The sequence below is a fragment of the Salmo salar genome, chromosome 07, assembly GCF_965601325.2.
Source record: "Salmo salar chromosome 07, fSalSal1, whole genome shotgun sequence".
Lineage (NCBI taxonomy): Eukaryota > Metazoa > Chordata > Actinopteri > Salmoniformes > Salmonidae > Salmo > Salmo salar.
In genome coordinates this window covers 25,297,515-25,316,102 of record NC_138297.1, presented here as the reverse complement: position 1 = coordinate 25,316,102, position 18,588 = coordinate 25,297,515, and the positions used below count along the sequence as shown (strand labels likewise).

General features: G+C 46.4%; 1 protein-coding gene across 1 annotated transcript in view; it reads right to left on the bottom strand.

Annotated features, from left to right (window-relative positions):
• The window catches only part of LOC106608822 (ephrin-B3), a 116,112-nt gene that overhangs the window by 7,501 nt on the left and 90,023 nt on the right, over positions 1-18,588 (bottom strand). Inside the window, exons 3-4 of the mRNA XM_014206990.3 lie at positions 5,070-5,162; positions 783-854 (exon numbers count right to left, since the gene is read on the bottom strand). Of these exons, the coding sequence (XP_014062465.1) occupies positions 783-854; positions 5,070-5,162 (165 nt within the window). The remainder of the gene's footprint in view (positions 1-782; positions 855-5,069; positions 5,163-18,588) is intronic.

Here is an 18,588-nt window from a genome sequence, read left to right as displayed (position 1 = left end):
AGTAGAGATGGCCTGTATGGCCATGTCCCAAATGGCACCGTATTCCCTATATAGTGCACTACTTTTGACCAGGCCCCTTAGGACTCTGGTCAAACGTAGTGCACTTTATAGGGAATAGGGTGCCATTTGGAACAGTCTGTATGTGGTTGGAAGAGACAGAACCAGCCAGCATACAAAGAACAGGTCAACAAGTTCCCTGCCATGAGACAACATCCCTCCCTCCCTTCCTCCTCTCCTCTATCCTTTCATCGTCCTCTTCTTTCCTCACTCCTCCCCTCCCCTTTCCTCTACTCTTCTGTCTTCCCCTCTCCTGTCCTCTCTCCCTCTTCTCTCTCACTACTCAGATTTATCATTCTCCTCTCCTCTCTCTTCCTTCTCTCCGCGGACCAACAGAAACCAGGCCGCCCAAACTAATGACAATAATAACTCCTTCAAATGGCGCCCCTGGTCTCCCCCCCCCTCCCACCCGCTCCCTGGGCAGCTATTAGAGCCGTCGTTCCTCGCCTGCGGCACTTAGCTCTGAGGGGAAGAGAAGAAAAGAGGGGATGGACAGAGAGCGAGAGGGATGAGAGAGAGAGGGATGGATTTAAATAGAGAGATCCCACAGATGTCGCCGGCTTGTATCCTCCATCTGTCGTTTTTTTACCGTCCCTCGTTCTCTGTCGCTTCTTTCTTTCTTTACTCACTCATTCACTTGCTTTTTTTTGTCTTTTCGGACTGGTTGTGGTATACTCTATCCTCATGGTGGTGTAAGTGTGTAAGCTCCTCCACACCCCTCTTACCTGTATTTCTGGTGTTGGTACGGCCCGCACTTTGGTCTGGTTTGGCAGGTTTCGGGGGCAGTCCATATGGATCTGAGGAAAAAAAACAGGGGTGTACGACGGTCAAGATAACACATCCCATCAACATGAAAACAACTTTAAAACAGGCACAGCGACTACACAGACTGTCTGAGCTAAAACCACATCTCTGAGGCCCATTCAATGAAACTAAATATTGACCTTCTTCCAATGTCCTTTTCTAAAACAGCTCTCCAACTATATTAAAAACGGGATACTTAAAGGGGTTTCCATTGGTAAAAGTACCACAATGAATATAAAAACTGCAAACAAATGTCCATCGACTCCACACCCTCCCACCTGCCAGACAGGGAACGGCCCCACAGTAATGCTAGGCCGCTGCCCAAAATGGCACCGTATTCCCTTCATAGTGCACTTCCCCACGGACCCTGATCAAACGTAGTGCACTATAAAGGAAATAGGGTGCCATTTGGGGCAGCCCTAATATCCTCTCGCTGGGGCTATGACAGAGTTCCGTATAGATTTACTGAGAGGGACATAATAGACAGCCCCTGTTATGCTGTGAACACAGAGACTGTACAATGTACACACACACACACACACACACACACACACACACACACACACACACACACACACACACCACACACACACACACACTATGTGCCGAGCTATAAATCTACACTAACTGACATTTACGGAGGTCCATACACAGTGGCAGGTATTATTGGTTCGACGGGCCCTCTGATGACAGACAGCCAATCAGAACTTGGCATGAGGGGTGTTTGGATCAATATGACTGCTGGGGCTCGTGAGTGCTGTGTGCATTTGAGGGTGTGTGTGTGTTGTGTGTGTGAGAGTCTGTGTGTATTATTATCCTTGTGGGTAATCCTTACAAGTCCCCAGCAGTAAAACAAGGAAAATTCTCCCTCGTGGGGACATTTCCCACATCCCCATGAGGAGAAAGGCTATTTTAGGCTAAGGGGTTAGGCTTAGGGTTAGAATTAGGGTTATGGGTTAAGTTTAGGAGTTAAGGGTTAAGTTTAGGAGTTAGGGTTAAGTTTAGGGAAAATAGGACTTGTAATGGAAATCAATTGTGGGTCCCCACAAGGATAGTAAAACATAAGTGTGTGTATGTATGTGTGTGCGAGCGAGAGAAAGAGTGTGTGTGTTTCTCGGGAACGTGCAAGTTTCTAAGACTGTGCGGGTGTGTGTGGGTGTGTGTGCGCCTGTGTGTGTTTCAGAGCTGAGCAGCGCTCCAAATCTCATCAGAGATCTCTATGAGGCGGCACACCGTGTGTTTAGATGACAAACAGAGCAGAGGTGACCTTTCAGACTCACAACAGATAACACAGGGAGAGGAGGGGGGGAGAGGGGGAGAGAGAGGATACAGGGGGAGAGAGAAGATTAAAGGAGCTATTGGGTGGGGAGAGAGAGACAGGACGGCTAGGCAAGGAGAGAAAGAGAGGATGAAGGAGGTAGAAAGAGAAAGAGAAGAAGATGGAGATAGGTAGGGAGAGAAAGAGAGGGAGCAAGAAAAATGGGAGACAGAGCGAGAGAGGGGCGGGGAGGGCAAGAGAGGTAAGGGAGAAAGGAAGATGAGTAAGAGAGGAGTGAGAGAGAGAGAGAGAGAGGGACAAGAAAGGTGAGAGAGAGAGAGACGACATGAAAGGTGGACCTGCAAATTAGTGTGAAACCCAAGAGAACAGAGGTGAGGAGGACGAGAGAGAGGAAGGGAGGGAATCAATGACGGCGGTTTTCATTCAACCAGCAACGAAAGAAAGAGAGCGGGAGATAGAAAGAAAGAAAGAAAGAAAGAGAGCCGGAGATAGAAAGAAAGAGAGCAGGAGATAGAAAGAAAAGAGATATAGGGAGTGCTACTCTTCTCCCCTGGGTGGGCTGTAGAGAATGATGGAGATGGGACGGAGAGATGGAGACACAGCAGCACCACTTCCCTCTCAGGAGAACAGCTTCCACAACAACACACAGAGAGAAGAGAGCTTGCACAGCAACACACAGAAAGAAGAGCTTCCACAACAACACACAGAGAGAAGAGAGCTTTCACAACAACACACAGAAAGAAGAGCTTCCACAACAACACACAGAGAGAAGAGAGCTTTCACAACAACACACAGAGAGAAGGGCTTTCACTATAACACACAGAGAGAAGAGAGCTTTTACAACAACACACAGAGAGAAGGGCTTTCACTACAACACACAGAGAGAAGAGAGCTTTCACAACAACACACAGAGAAAAGAGAGTTTTCACAACAACACACAGAGAGAAGAGAGCTTTCACAACAACACACAGAGAGAAGAGAGCTTTCACAACAACACACAGAGAAGAGAGCTTTCACAACAACACGCAGAGAAAAGAGAGTTTTCACAACAACACACAGAGAGAAGAGCGCTTTCACAATAACATAGATATAAGGGCTTTCACAACAACACACAGAGAGAAGAGCTTTCACAACAACACACAGAGAGAGGAGCTTTCACAACAACACACAGAGAGAAGAGCTTTCACAACAACACACAGAGAGAAGAGCTTCCACAACAACACACAGAGAGAAGAGAGCTTTCACAACAACACACAGAGAGAAGAGAGCTTGCACAGCAACACACAGAAAGAAGAGCTTCCACAACAACACACAGAGAGAAGAGAGCTTTCACAACAACACACAGAGAGAGGAGCTTTCACAACAACACACAGAGAGAAGAGAGCTTTCACAACAACACACAGAGAGAGGAGAGCTTTCACAACAACACACAGAGAGAGGAGAGCTTTCACAACAACACGCAGAGAGAAGAGAGCTTTCACAACAACACACAGAGAGAGGAGAGCTTTCACAACAACACACAGAGAGAGGAGAGCTTTCACAACAACACACAGAGCTGATAACACTGTTGAGGAGGGGGAGAGGATTATATTATGAGGAGCATAGAATGGGGAGTATGTGTGTGTGTGTGTGTGTGTGTGTGTGTGTGTGTGTGTGTGTGTGTGTGTGTGTGTGTGTGTGGTGTGTGTGTGTGTGTGTGTGTGTGTGTGTGTGTGTGTGTGTGTGTGTGTGTAGATTTTGGCAGACTACTGTATGTATTTGTGTGTTTGCAGTCATGTATGAAAATCTGTGTATGTAAGAGAAAACGTGTGACTTTCGTCTAAAACATTGACCCCCTCTGTCACCCAAGGCCACCATCAGCAGAGTCATTAGCAGGGTCAGTGGTGTTTAACACCATAGAGACTGTTTACTCTACTGTATACATAGAAAGTCATTAGCAGGGTCAGTGGTGTTTAACACCATAGAGACTGTTTACTCTACTGTATACATAGAAAGTCATTAGCAGGGTCAGTGGTGTTTAACACCATAGAGACTGTTTACTCTACTGTATACATAGAAAGTCATTAGCAGGGTCAGTGGTGTTTAACACCATAGAGACTGTTTACTCTACTGTATACATAGAAAGTCATTAGCAGGGTCAGTGGTGTTTAACACCATAGAGACTGTTTACTCTACTGTATACATAGAAAGTCATTAGCAGGGTCAGTGGTGTTTAACACCATAGAGACTGTTTACTCTACTGTATACATAGAAAGTCATTAGCAGGGTCAGTGGTGTTTAACACCATAGAGACTGTTTACTCTACTGTATACATAGAAAGTCATTAGCAGGGTCAGTGGTGTTTAACACCATAGAGACTGTTTACTCTACTGTATACATAGAAAGTCATTAGCAGGGTCAGTGGTGTTTAACACCATAGAGACTGTTTACTCTACTGTATACATAGAAAGTCATTAGCAGTGTCAGTGGTGTTTAACACCATAGAGACTGTTTACTCTACTGTATACATAGAAAGTTATTAGCAGGGTCAGTGGTGTTTAACACCATAGAGACTGTTTACTCTACTGTATACATAGAAAGTCATTAGCAGGGTCAGTGGTGTTTAAGCCCAGAATGAGCAGCCTACTCCTTCCTGTATGTCTGGACATAGACAGCCAGTAGCAGAGAGTCGGGGTGTTCAGTGTGTTAGTGAGTGAAGTCAACAGGGCTCATTACAGCCATGTGATCCTGGCTGCACCCCTCCTCCAGCTCTCTGCCTCTAATCAACACTAATACACTTAGAGTACACTGTCAGTGTGTGTGTGTGTGTGTGTGTGTGTGTGTGTGTGTGTGTGTGTGTGTGTGTGTGTGTGTGTGTGTGTGTGTGTGTTAGCGGGAGAGAGAGAGAATGATGAATGAGTGTTTATTTCAGGTGTGTCTCAGTACTCACTCTGTCCCACTTTGAGGATCACCTTCATGCCCTGCGTGGCACACACTCCTCCCCTCATACTCTCCAGGCCCTGGCGCGTCCCATCTGACGTGGCTGGAGGGGGAACAACAGAACAACTTATCAGGGCGGCTGTCTAACACAAACACACACACACACACACACACACACACACACACACACACACACACACACACACACACACACACACACACACACACACACACACACACACGAGAAACACACACACACACACACACACACACACACACACACACGAAACTCACCCTCATGGGTGAAACACACACAAGCTCACACACTCTCCCTTTCACAATGCCTCCCATTCACACAGCCCCACCATTCTACCCAGCCAGTGGATGAGTGACATTTGCAGACGTGGTGACTAAACTCGCACGCAGAAGCTGTGAAATGTCACAGTCCTACAAGATGTGAGGCTTTTAATAAGTCCTAATGTCTCATTTAGGGCCTAGTGACTGAGCTCCGTGGACTCAATGACTAATACACACTAATTAACTCCAATAAACTGCCCTGATATAGAAGTCCACTGTTTGACTGGACACACAAGCTGGAGAAGAGAGAGATGTAGTAGTAGTATTATTATTATGAGGAGACAATGATTATCTCATTGAGAATTCAGGATTCATTATATAAAAGAGAGAAAGAGAAATTCGCTTCTGTGTAATTAAACAATATCGTGTTACGATTTAGCAGATGTTCTTATCCAAAGGGACGCATAGTTTAACACATTTAGCATATTGGGTCCATGAGGGATTCGAACCCACAAACCCAGGTGTTGCAAGCACCATGCTCTCGTCCATTCCATGTTAGCTATCAGAGCTAGGGATGCACGATATATCGGTGAGCGTATCGGAATCGGACGATATTAGCTCAAAAATGCCAACGTCGGTATCGGCCCGATGTCTAGTTTAACGGCGATGTGCAAAACCGATGTCAAAGCTGACGTGCATACCTATATAACGTAGGTAGATGACGTCATAACGCCACGGAAAATACAACGCCACACAGAACAAAAGCTGAAAAATACTAAGCGCACACTTCCAACAACTAAACAAGTTCCAGTCGAGCAGTCATTTGAGAGAGTAACAACATTTCAGCGAGACAACTCAAAAAGGCGAAATCCATTAACGCCAAGATAATGGAATTCATTGCCCTTGAAAATCAACCGCTCTCTGTCGTGGATGATGTTGGCCTTCGCAGACTGGTCGAGCACCGGTACACACTACCAAGTAGGCACTATTTTTAAGATGTTGCCCTACCGGAGTTACACAGTATTGTTGTTGAAACATCCGTGAGCTACTTGCTACGGGCATCACTGCTATTAGCTTCACGACTGACATTTGGACCAGCGACGTCAGCCCCATGAGCATGCTGAGTCTGACAGCACAGTGGGCAGACGAGGATTTCGTACTGAAGAAAGCCGTATTGCATGCTCAAGAATGTGCTGGTTCTCAGACCGCTGCTGCCATTTCAATGACATCTGGGAACATGTTTGAAACATGAACGCACTCCTAGTGCCATTCCAACAACTGACTGGAGAAATAAGCTCATCAACTGCGTCTGCAGCAGACATGATACCCTCTGTCATGGCATTGAAAAGCCTGCTCAATAAAACTAATCGACACAGACAGTGGGGTTAAAACTTACAAAAGTATGAGACTGAACAAGCAATTCGGTGGTATTCTCTCTGAGCCTCTTTACTGTGTCACCACCATGCTCGATGCTAGGTACAAGGACCGCTACTTCGATGCAGACAAGAAACAGGGTTTACGTGAAATGTTAGACACAGCTGGACAAGATGGAAACGGACACGGTGCCCACCGAGGAAGAGAGGCCACGGACAGACAGAGCTGAAACTTCACTGCTTGACATGCATGATGAAATCCTGGTTGAGACTGAACAAATGAACAAGGAAACAGCACAGCAAGTAAGTGAAAGAAATAGGTTTTGATTATGATTTACTGGTAACGGGCACATGTAAATGCCAACAAAATTACTTTTTGGTCAGTGTGGTGTGGTGTGTGGTTTGTGTGTAACCTTTATTTAACTAGGCAAGTCAGTTAAGAACAAATTCTTATTTACAATGACGGCCTACCCCGGCCAAACCTGGATGACGCTGGGCCAATTGTGCGCTTCCCTATGGGACTCCCAATCACGGCTGGATGTAATACAGCCTGGATTCGAACCAGGGACTGTAATGACGCCTCTTGCACTGAGATGCAGTGCCTTAGACCGCTGCGTCCGTGTGTGTGTGTGTGTGTGTTAACTATTTAACTGTACTAGAATGCTTAAAAGGCCATTTCTACTACTCCCCATGTAGTCTAAAGGCTGAGGCTCATTGGCTGAGAGGAGAGAGGGATGTGCTTCTACATCTGCATTGCTTGCTGTTTGGGGTTTTGGCTGGGTTTCTCTACAGCACTTTGTAACATCTGCTACTGTAAAAAGGGCTTTATAAATACATTTGACTGAAATTTGATTGATGAGGAGAATGGATGGGTGCAATTTCGGAGAAATACAGAAAACACTCTCTCTACCTCTCCCCTCCCTCTCTTTCAGTTCACGCCTCAAGACCTTTGCTTTCCCTCAAAAATACATCCCGCCCTCTTATTTTTCTCTCCCTTTGACTTGAGGCTACAGATTAAGGTGTTGGCGAGGAGAGAGGGAGCGGGGGAGAAAGAGAGAGAGGTGTGAAAGAAGAGAGCCTTAGTCATCTCACCTCTCCATCTTCCTGCCAGCCTGTTAATGTTGGAAAGTGTGAAAGGAGGCGAGAGGAGAGAGGGATCTCTGCAGAGGACAAGGACATTCACGTAGAGTAATGAATAGAAAAACCAAAAGGAGAAAGGAGAGATGCTTGACAGGAAGAAGAGAGAAGATGGAGGGAGGCAAAAAAGGACAGTGCTGGAGGTTAAAAAATAGGACTGAAAGGCTGGCAAAGGACAGAGTGAAAGAGAAGAAGAGAGAATAAGTAGAACAGGGAGGCGAGAGAAGACGAGGAGGAGGGAGGATTGAGACTGATCGTTTATGACAAGCTGTTGTTGACATGACTGAGACAGTAGACTATGAGAAGTGATGGAAAGAGAGAGAGAGAGAGAGAGAGAGAGAGGGGGGAGAGAGAGCGAGAGAGAACGAGACTACTTTAAGCTGTTGCCACTTATGGGGAAAAAAGGTGGTAATGGAGAGAAAAGATAAAAGAAAAGAGAGGGACAATGCAAGTAGTTGTTAGTTTTAACCACATAACTTTGGAACAGAGAGAAAGAGCGAGAAGAAAATAAGGAATGTGACGACGGGGTTGTGTGGGGGGGGGGGGGGGGGGAGTAGAGGAGTAGAGAGAGAGTAACTTGGGATGAGCTGAGAGAGGAAAGACCGAAAACAGCGACAGGGGCGGGAGGGAGAGGGAAGGAAGGAGGGAGGGATGCGTAATTGAGACGATGATCAGCAGTGATGGGGGGGGGGGGGGGTGTAGAACAGTCGAGGACGACGAGGGAGCAGGAGCGTCGCCTCGCCACCCTCTTCCTCCCACCAAACAAAGACGGGAGCGAAAGACGGAAAAACGTAATTAATGAAATAACACCGCAGTCATCCTCAATCAGCCAACACAGTCTGCACCAGAGTAGGGCTTCAGATAAAGTGTGTAGTGTGAGTGGGTGTGCGTGTACGTGTACGCTAACTGTCTGTGTGTGTGTATACAGTCCTTCTCCAACTAGACCAGACCAGCTACTGAAGTCAGTCTCCAGAGAGAGCAGTAAAACACTGGCCTGGGTTGACCAGATACAGGCTGCATCTCAAATGTGACCCTATTCCCTACATAGCGAATACACAGTCTGCACACGGAGCTGTAACCCACTAGGAGAAGCTCGTTGTCAGATGGCAGATAGATTCAAGTTAAAGGGGATGAGAGAGACGAGGCGCGGAGCGAAAGAGCAGATTAAACGACACAACAACAACAAAAAGAAAACAAACAAACAAACCGGGGGAACAAAGATGAGAGATCGGAGCGAGCGCGTTGCCTGTATAGAAGTGTGTGTCTCGTCTCTCCCACGCTCGCCGCTGGTGTGTGCGATACCGTATCTGTGACGCACTCTTGTTGTCTAGAGTTATGAACATGATCACACACACACACACACACACACACACACACACACACACACACACACACACACACACACACACACACACACACACACACACACACACACACACACACACACACACACACACACACACACACAATAATGGAATCGTGAGTGGGTGTTTGGCCCCTGGGATACACATTACTAACGTACGTTAACGCTGGAGCGATGATGTGTGTGTGTGTGAATGTCGTGTTAGCTTCCGTCTGTACAAATAAACATGAAAGGTTTGGCATCACAAACAGCGGAGTTCTGCTCTCAGCTTCAGTTGGTTGGTCTTTAGACCACTTTACCAGAAACCGACGTAACAAAGTCTGTCTCACACACGCGCTGATGATGACAGAAGCTGTGTGTGTGCACTGTGTCTATTCTGACACGTTGTCCTGAGAATAATTCCATCCGCAAAACGACATTACTGTTAGTGAGTTCTGGACCTTTTTTCTGAGACGGGAACCAAGTTGGCCGGTCAAAAGACCGAGGGACGGGGAGGGAATTTACAGTCGCATTCCTGTGCTAACTCCGTAGTCCTCCTTCTCCAGAGAGATATGGTATATCATCCAGATGATGAAGCTTTAACTGCATGTTCCCCTCCCTGGACACACACACGCGCACACCCTTGAGAAAGAGTTATGTTCGGGACTCACACCGTCTCTCCCGGGCCAACTCCTTCAAATCTTGGATCATACTTCATATTTCCTGTAACTGTAGAACCCTTCATAACTCACATAGAACACTTTTAGAACCTTTGTATGACACATTAACGAAGCCATCACAACCCATTACCTTTCCCTGACAGCTGAACACATTACGCTGTGTACTCAAACCAAAAATAGCTATTATATGTACCGCATGTATTTCAGCCCTGAAAAAGTATTATTTTGATCCATAACCTAAGCCAAGACATTACCGGGTCACTCTTTCGTTGTATGCATCCCACCAAGCTCGAATGTATAGAAACACACACTGACTACTAGTGCCAAAATGGCCTGAGGTTTTCCTAAGCTGTTTTCAATGGAGAAGATTGAGAAAATGGGTTTTTCCATCATAAAAACCAAGGGAGATTGTTTACTGGGTTGAAGTACCAAAGTGTGTGTGTGTGTGTGTGTGTGTGTGTGTGTGTGTGTGTGTGTGTGTGTGTGTGTGTGTGTGTGTGTGTGTGTGTGTGTGTGTGTGTGTGTGTTTGAGTCGGAGGTACCTAAATGGATACCGACCAGTCTGCTGTGAGTACATCTAAGGACAAGACCTTGTGTATGTTGCCGAAGTTTTATTAGACATGAAATGTATACTTGTGAATGTGGAAACCTTACTGGGTGTTTAAATGTGGGTATAACACGGCATAGTGTGTGAGTTGGAATGGGTCTCAGTCAGTGTACAAAATCATGGCCACATGCTAGAGCATAATGTTGGACACACACACACACACACACACACACACACACTAGGGCCGGGACGCCACCAGCATCGCCTTACTCGTTAGTATCGTGGGAAGGAAACAAAACAGCACTAATGTTGGAAACAAACATCATTATGTTGTTATCCAGAGTCATGTTTTATTTATATTAGATATAACACACAATATTTTACATACAGCAGGTTTTTAAAGGAAGAAAGAGATTGGACTGCTATGTGTTTCCATTTTTGCCATGGAGAAAATACTGCGATACTGGTATCGTCATAGCCCTAAAACACACACACACACACACACACACACACACACACACACACACACACACACACACACCCCTGTGCTGGTGTGTCATGGGGAATAATCTCAGTGTCTCTGCTTGCCTTGTGTGTGGTTGACCTCCCCTGTGCTCGATGACATTTTAATTCTCAGCAGTTATTCACTTTCTATCTTTCGGACTCGCTTACCATGACCCCTCCTCCCCCATAACCTCTCCCCCCCGTGTCTCCCCCCTCTCTCTGTGCTAGGGTTGTGGGAAGCATGGAAACACACACACACGTTTAGTAAAGGCCTCAGCTCTACTGAGGAGGACTGATATCAGGCATGCACCTGGTCTTTGCCATGTACACACACACACACACACACACACACACACACCTTCAAAATGCATTGTAGCCACGCCTACCTCCATTCTTCTAAAGCACGGTCTGATTGGAAGTGGCAGATGCTCTGTGAATCTACAGTAGTGATGTGTCTATCATGCTTTATATTGGCTGTCAGTGGAGAGAGATAGTGGGGAAATTACTATTGTAATGCGAATACTAATTATATTGTAACCCTGCATCCAAACAAAAGCTTTATACACAGAATACGGAGTTGAGCATGCCAATTCTTTATTTTGTTTGACAGTGGAGTGTCAATTGGAAAGGTTCTGCAGATAACGGGTTGGATGTTATTCAATGCCTGGCTGAATGAGCCAGGTGTGTGTGTGTGTGTGTGTGTGTGTGTGTGTGTGTGTGTGTGTGCGTGTGTGCATGTCTGATGTGTGTGTGTGTGATGTGTAGTCCTGGTTGCTGCGTAGGTTATTAATCTTTAACCTCTATAACAGTAATACTGTTCGACATCCCAGTCAGACATCCCAGTCAGTCAGAGATGGAGAGAGAGAGAGCGCGAGAAAGAGAATTGAAGAGATAGAGAGCGTGAGAGAGACCAAAAGAAAGAGACAAACAGACAGAAAAAAAGAGGCAAAAAGACAGACAGGCAGAGAAAGAAAGAAATCAACAAGTAGACAGGGAGAGGGGGAGAGGGGAGAGGGGGAGAGGGAGAGGGGAGAGGGGGAGAGGGAGAGGGGAGAGGGGAGAGGGGGAGGGGGAGAGGGAGAGGGGGAGAGGGGGAGAGGGGAGAGGGGAGAGGGGAGATGGGAGAGGGGGAGAGGGGAGAGGGGGAGAGGGGAGAGGGGGAGGGGGAGAGGGGAGAGGGGAGAGGGGAGAGGGAGAGGGGGAGAGGGGGAGAGGGGGAGAGGGGGAGGGGGAGAGGGGAGAGGGGAGAGGGGAGAAAAAAGGACTATGAGCCAACGTGAGCAATAAGCGCTGAGAGGATTGAGGAGAGACAACACTTACGTAACATTGAGGCAAAATGTCGGTAAAGCAGCGGTGGAGATACAGGACGGCTGAGAGAGACACCGGCTACAGTCGAACTGGGTCAGAGTCCTCGTCTGAGGGCATCAAGTGCATTTGAGAGGGGTAGTGTGTGTGTGTGTGTGTCGCAGAGCATCGGCATGTGTTCTTGTGTGTGTACAAGTGTGTGTGTGTGTGTGTGTGTGTGTGTGTGTGTGCGCGAGTGTGAGTCCAAGTATATGTCTATGAGACTCTCAACAGTGCTAATGAGCCAGTGCATGTGACTACAATATCTCGGCGATGAATAAAATCATTGAAAGTCAATGTGTGTGGTATTTCTATGCTCGAGATATTTCGCCCTGACAGTGGGTTTGAATAGACAGGCCCCTTCAATGTCCTTCAATCCCCATAACACCTCAATAGCTTTGAGGGAGGTATAGAAATGGATTGAATAGAAGAGAAGCGGCTCATGGTCTTATCAGCTCGGTATTGAACACATACATTCTTGGCAGGAAGTGTGTAATGTCGTGATGAGGAACAGCTTGGGGGTAGCACTTCAATGTACCCTTTAGAGTCTAGCTGCCATAGAATGACGTTCAATAGCGGATAGGGGTTTTCATATTGAAAAGCTAATGGGGGATGGTTGAGTGCAGCTGATGTGTATTGGGCTGTGTGTATGGTGCTTGTATGGTGTGTGTGTTCTCGTGCGCCTGTGTGAAGCATATCTCTGAGTGTCTCAAAGTCTGGAAGAACATGTCTGCCTGCAAGTGTGTCTGGGAGTGTGTGTGTGTGTCCGTTATAGAATGGAGGCCTGCAGAAATGGGTCAATGCCGGCCTCTCTCCTCCTTCTCTCTCTCCGTCTTTCTTTCCTCTGCTCTTTGCTCATGCATCCGTAAAGCTGTGTTTTTTTTAAGCCTCTCGGTATTCCCATGTCTCTCCCAGATATAGACTAAAACACCTCTCCCTGTCCACTCCCCCGGCAACACAGCAAGGATATGGGTTTAACGAGCCGACCATCTCGCACTGCTGTCACCACACTTCTCTCCATTTCTCTCTCCCTCTCTCTCTCTCTCCCTCTCTCCATCTCTCTCCATCTCCGTCTCTCCATATCTCCCTCTCGCTCTCTCCCTTTCTCTCGCTCTCTCTCCATCTCTCCATCTCTCTGTCTCTCCATATCTCCCTCTCTCTCTCTCTCCCTCTCTCCATCTCTCTCCATCTCCGTCTCTCCATATCTCTCTCTCGCTCTCTCCCTTTCTCTCGCTCTCTCTCCATCTCTCTCCATCTCTCCATCTCTCTGTCTCTCCATATCTCCCTCTCTCTCTCGCTCTCTCCCTTTCTCTCGCTCTCTCTGTCTCTCCATATCTCCCTCTCTCTCTCCCTCTATCGCTCCATTTCTCTCTCTCTATCTGTCTGTCTCTCCATATCTCCCTCTCTCTCTCGCTCTCTCCCTTTCTCTCGCTCTCTCCATCTGTCTCTCCATATCTCTCTCTCTCTCTCCCTCTCTCCCTCTCCATTTCTCTCTCCCTTTCTCTCGCTCTCTCTGTCTCTCCATATCTCCCTCTCTCTCTCCATCTCTCCATTTCTCTCTCTCTATCTGTCTCTCCATATCTCCCTCTCTCTCTCTCTCGCTCTCTCCCTTTCTCTCGCTCTCTCCCTTTCTCTCGCTCTCTCTATCTGTCTCTCCATATCTCTCTCTCTCCCTCCCTCTCCATTTCTCTCTCTATCTCTCTCCATTTCTCTCTCCATCTCTCCCTCCATCTGTCTCTCCATCTCTCCCTCTATCTGTCTCTCCATCTCTCCCTCTATCTGTCTCTCCATATCTCCCTCTCTCTCGCTCTCTCCCTTTCTCTCGCTCTCTCTATCTGTCTCTCCATATCTCCCTCTCTCTCCCTCCATCTCCCTCTCTCTCCCTCTCCATCTCTCCATTTCTCTCTCTCTATCTGTCTGTCTGTCTCTCCATATCTCCCTCTCTCTTGCTCTCTCCCTCTCTCTCCTCCATCTCCCCTCTCTCCATTTCTCTCTCGCTCCCTCTCTGTCTCTCCATCTCTCCCTCTCTCTCTCGCTCTCTCCCTCTCTCTCCATCTCTCTCTCGCTCCATCTCTCTCTCGCTCCATCTCTCCATTTTTCTCTCGCTCCCTCTATCTGTCTTTCCAGATCTCCCTCTATCTCTCTCGCTCTCTCCTCATCTCTCTCTCTCTCTGTCCCTGTCTTGGTCTCGACTTAGCCTAGCCATGATGGTCTGGGCTCAGTGTGTGTGGTGTGTGTGTGTGTGTGTGTGTGTGTGTGTGTGTGTGTGTGTGTGTGTGTGTGTGTGTGTGTGGGTGTGTGTGTTGTGGTGTGTGGTGTGACTGGACACACACAAACAGGCAGTGATGTTGGGGGCCTCTCCAGTGATGACACATGGACAGACAGACAGACAGTTGATGTAACAGGGGGTACAGGTAACAGGATATATACACATGGTATAGTGGCTAAGTGTAGGAGCTGGGGTTTCTCTCTCTCTCCACTGAGTCGTGTCTCAACTAGGGTTGCACATTTTGGGGAATATTCAGAGGTAGAAACTTTCCATGGGAATTAACAGGAATATATGAGAATTAATGGGAATATATGGGAATTAACGGAAATATATGCAAATGAATATTAATACCATTTAAATGTAGATGTTTTTGCATTTGATATATTTACCATATCATATGGAGACAGAAAAGTAGACATAATTGCAAATTATTAAATCCTACCACTAGAAGTAATGAATTGAACTTCCATTAAATGAGTTGACTCTTCACATGGGATGGTTTCACTGAACAACAAAAGAAAGGGAATATTGAATGATCCCCAATGATCCATCACATCTCCCAAAATGTTTTTCAACATACATCTGTAAAATGATAGTCTAGAAACTAAAGCTTTGGTTGCCTTCCTGTCAGGCTTCCATGTCTTCTCCCTGCACCTCCTCAATGTCCACCTCTTGAACATCAGACTCTGAGGCCTCATCTTCTCTGTCACATTCCAACCTTGTTGAGGATGGCTCGTTGTCAGGCTCAAAAAGCCTCAAATATACCCGGATGGCCACCAATTTTTCAACGCTTGTATTGGTCAGCCAGTCGCGTGCTTTGGTGTGTGTGTTCCCAAACAAGGACCAGTTGCGCTCTGAGGTGGCTGATGTTGGTGGGATTTGGAGGATGATGGAGGCAACAGGGGAAAGAGCCTCAGATCCACAAAGTCCCTTCCACCAGGTGGCTGATGAGATATATATTGGCACGACTGCCACATTGCATCTCCATCCCAAAGCCCTTGCTTGGAAGTGTACTTCGCCAGACTGCCAAGAACCTTGCCCTCATCCAGGCCAAGGTGGCGAGACACGGTAGTGATGACACCATAGGCCTTGTTGATCTCTGCACCAGACAGGATGCTCTTGCCAGCATACTTGGGGTCCAACATGTACGCTGCGGCGTGTATGGGCTTCAGGCAGAAGTATTCACACTTTTTGATGTATTTCAGAACTGCAGTTTCCTCTGCTTGGAGCAACAGTGAAGTGGGCAGGGCAGTACGAATCTCTTCTCTTACATCTGCAAGCAGAGTCTGAACATCAGACAGGATGCCATTGTCTCCCTCAATCTGTGCAATGGCTACTGCTATAGGTTTCAGGAGTTTCAGGCTGCTTACCACTCTCTCCCAAAATACATCATCCAGGAGGATCCTCTTGATGGGGCTGTCCATATCGGCAGACTGTGATATGGCCATTTCTTGGAGAGACTCCTTCCCCTCCAGGAGACTGTCAAGCATGATGACAACACCACCCATACGGGTGTTACTGGGTAGCTTCAATGTGGTGCTCTTATTCTTCTCACTTTGCTTGGTGAGGTAGATTGCTGCTATAACTTGATGACCCTTCACATACCTAACCATTTCCTTGGCTCTCTTGTAGAGTGTATTCATTGTTTTCAGTGCCATGATGTCATTGAGGAGCAGATTCAATGCATGAGCAGCACAGCCAATGGGTGTGATGTGAGGGTAGGACTCCTCCACTTTAGACCAAGCAGCCTTCATGTTCACAGCATTGTCTGTCACCAGTGAAAATACCTTCTGCGGTCCAAGGTCATTGAGGACTGCCTTCAGCTCATCTGCAATCTAGAGACCGGTGTGTCTGTTGTCCCTTGTGTCTGTGCTCTTGTAGAATACCGGTTGAGGGGTGGAGATGATGTAGTAAATTATTCCTTGCCCACGAATGTTCGACAACCAATCAGAGATGATTGCAATACAGTCTGCTTTCTCTATGATTTGCTTGACCTTCACTTGAACTCTGTTGAACTCTGCATCCAGCAAATGAGTAGATAAAGCATGTCCGGTTGAAGAGGTGTATGCTGGGCGAAGAACATTCAGAAATCTCTTCCAACACATTGCCTGTGAGCTCCAGAGGTGAACCAGTTGCATACACAGCTCGAGCAAGACATTCATCAGCATTTCTCTGACTACGTTCCTCCATTGAGTCAAAAAAACTTCTGATTCCAGGAGGACCATGAGCTGTTGCTATCGATAAGGTGTCTGATGATTCATCATGTTCACCTCAAATAGAAGTAGAGGGACTTTTGTCAGAGGTTGCTTGTTGTGAGCGCTGAGGGAACATTATGCACTTGGCCAGATGATTCTGCATCTTTGTTGCATTCTTCACATATGATTTGGCACAGTATTTGCTAATGTACACAGCTTTTCCTTCTACATTAGCTGCAGTAAAATGTCTCCACACATCAGATAGTGCCCACGGCATTTTCCTGTAAGATTAGAAAAAATACAACAACAAAAAAAGAAATACAATTCCATGTACAGATAAATAGTTAAGTAGTTAGATTAAACAACTCCTTTGTAAATGTTGTAAATGTTTTACAATGAAACAAGTATGGAAACAGGTGAATTAACACTCAGTTAGCAGGCTCAAGAAAGCTAAAACCCACATGGTAGCAAAAATTAACTAGCAAAATTGTTAGAAAGGATTTAAACACACTTTGCTGTAGGCTACTATTTACTAGTTAACAAAAAATGATGTATGTTATATAAAATATATTCACCCACCCAGTATTGTAATTAAAACTTACCAGAAAGCATGTAGTCCTTGTCTCAGACAGTGTAGTAGTGTGGGCTCAATAGCATCTCATTAGTGTGTAAGATCTTGAGAATCAGCTGTACATGTGATGGAAGAATGCACTGTGCATGCAGAGGGTTGCAATTCCATTGAATTGGGGATAGTTTAACCAGAATATGCCACAAGACCTAGAATTGCCTTATGTGTATCCCACCCAAAAAAATGTTCACTGTTATAAACTAACTTTTTTCATGAATTTAAGCAAAATTCCCAAAGTTCTCAGGCTTAACTTCCCACGGAACGTTTTCAGAAAAATTCAGGAAATTTACCGGAAAGTTTCCGACCCTTTGCAACCCTAGTCTTAACACTCCCATTTTCACTGAGTTTATCATGTAGATGTTTTTAGGCCCAGGGTCTCCGCCCCTACCCTGCAGGCTACCCGTGTGTGCGTGAGTTACTAACGCACACACACACTTTAATAGAGGCATACACACACACACACAACTCAGAAAAGCCATTCTCACATGGACACATTCAAAATAACTATTTAGGATTCTGCTCAATACTTGGATTTCACTGTAAAATCAACTATTTCTTTATCTCTGTCTCCCTCTTTCACTCTCCCTCCATTTCTCTCCCTCCCGCTTTCTCTCGCTCTCTCTCTGCCTTTCATTCTCTTTTGCTATGTCCTAAATGGCACCCTATTCCCTATATAGTGCACTATGTGCCCTGGTCAAAGATAGTGCACTATAAAGGGAACAGGGTGGCATTTGGGATACAGACTTCGTATCCCCAGTTCCAGTTCTCTTTGGACCTATCTGTCCTCCTCTATAAGGCAGAACCACATTGTCTGTCATTGTCTGTCAGTGTCTGATTACAATGCGTGCAGCAACAACATTCTGCCACAAATAAACTCAAAAGCTGTCTTTGTGTGTGTGTGTGTGTGTGTGTGTGTGTGTGTGTGTGTGTGTGTGTGTGTGTGTGTGTGTGTGTGTGTGTGTGTGTGTGTGTGTGTGTGTGTGTGTGTGCTCAAACCAGAGGAAATAGCACTATGCTGTGCTCAGCTGGACAGATCAGTGGGACGTCACCGTCGACTCAGAAACAGCCACATCAAAACAGTCCGTCAGGACGTCAGAGCAACGTTAAAAGAACATAACGACCACGCTAGGGTTGGAACGGTGAAGGAATGCTGTACGACAACTGTCTGTCGGTTGATCCTCTGTGAAGCTGTTTTAACTTGTACTTTCATGGT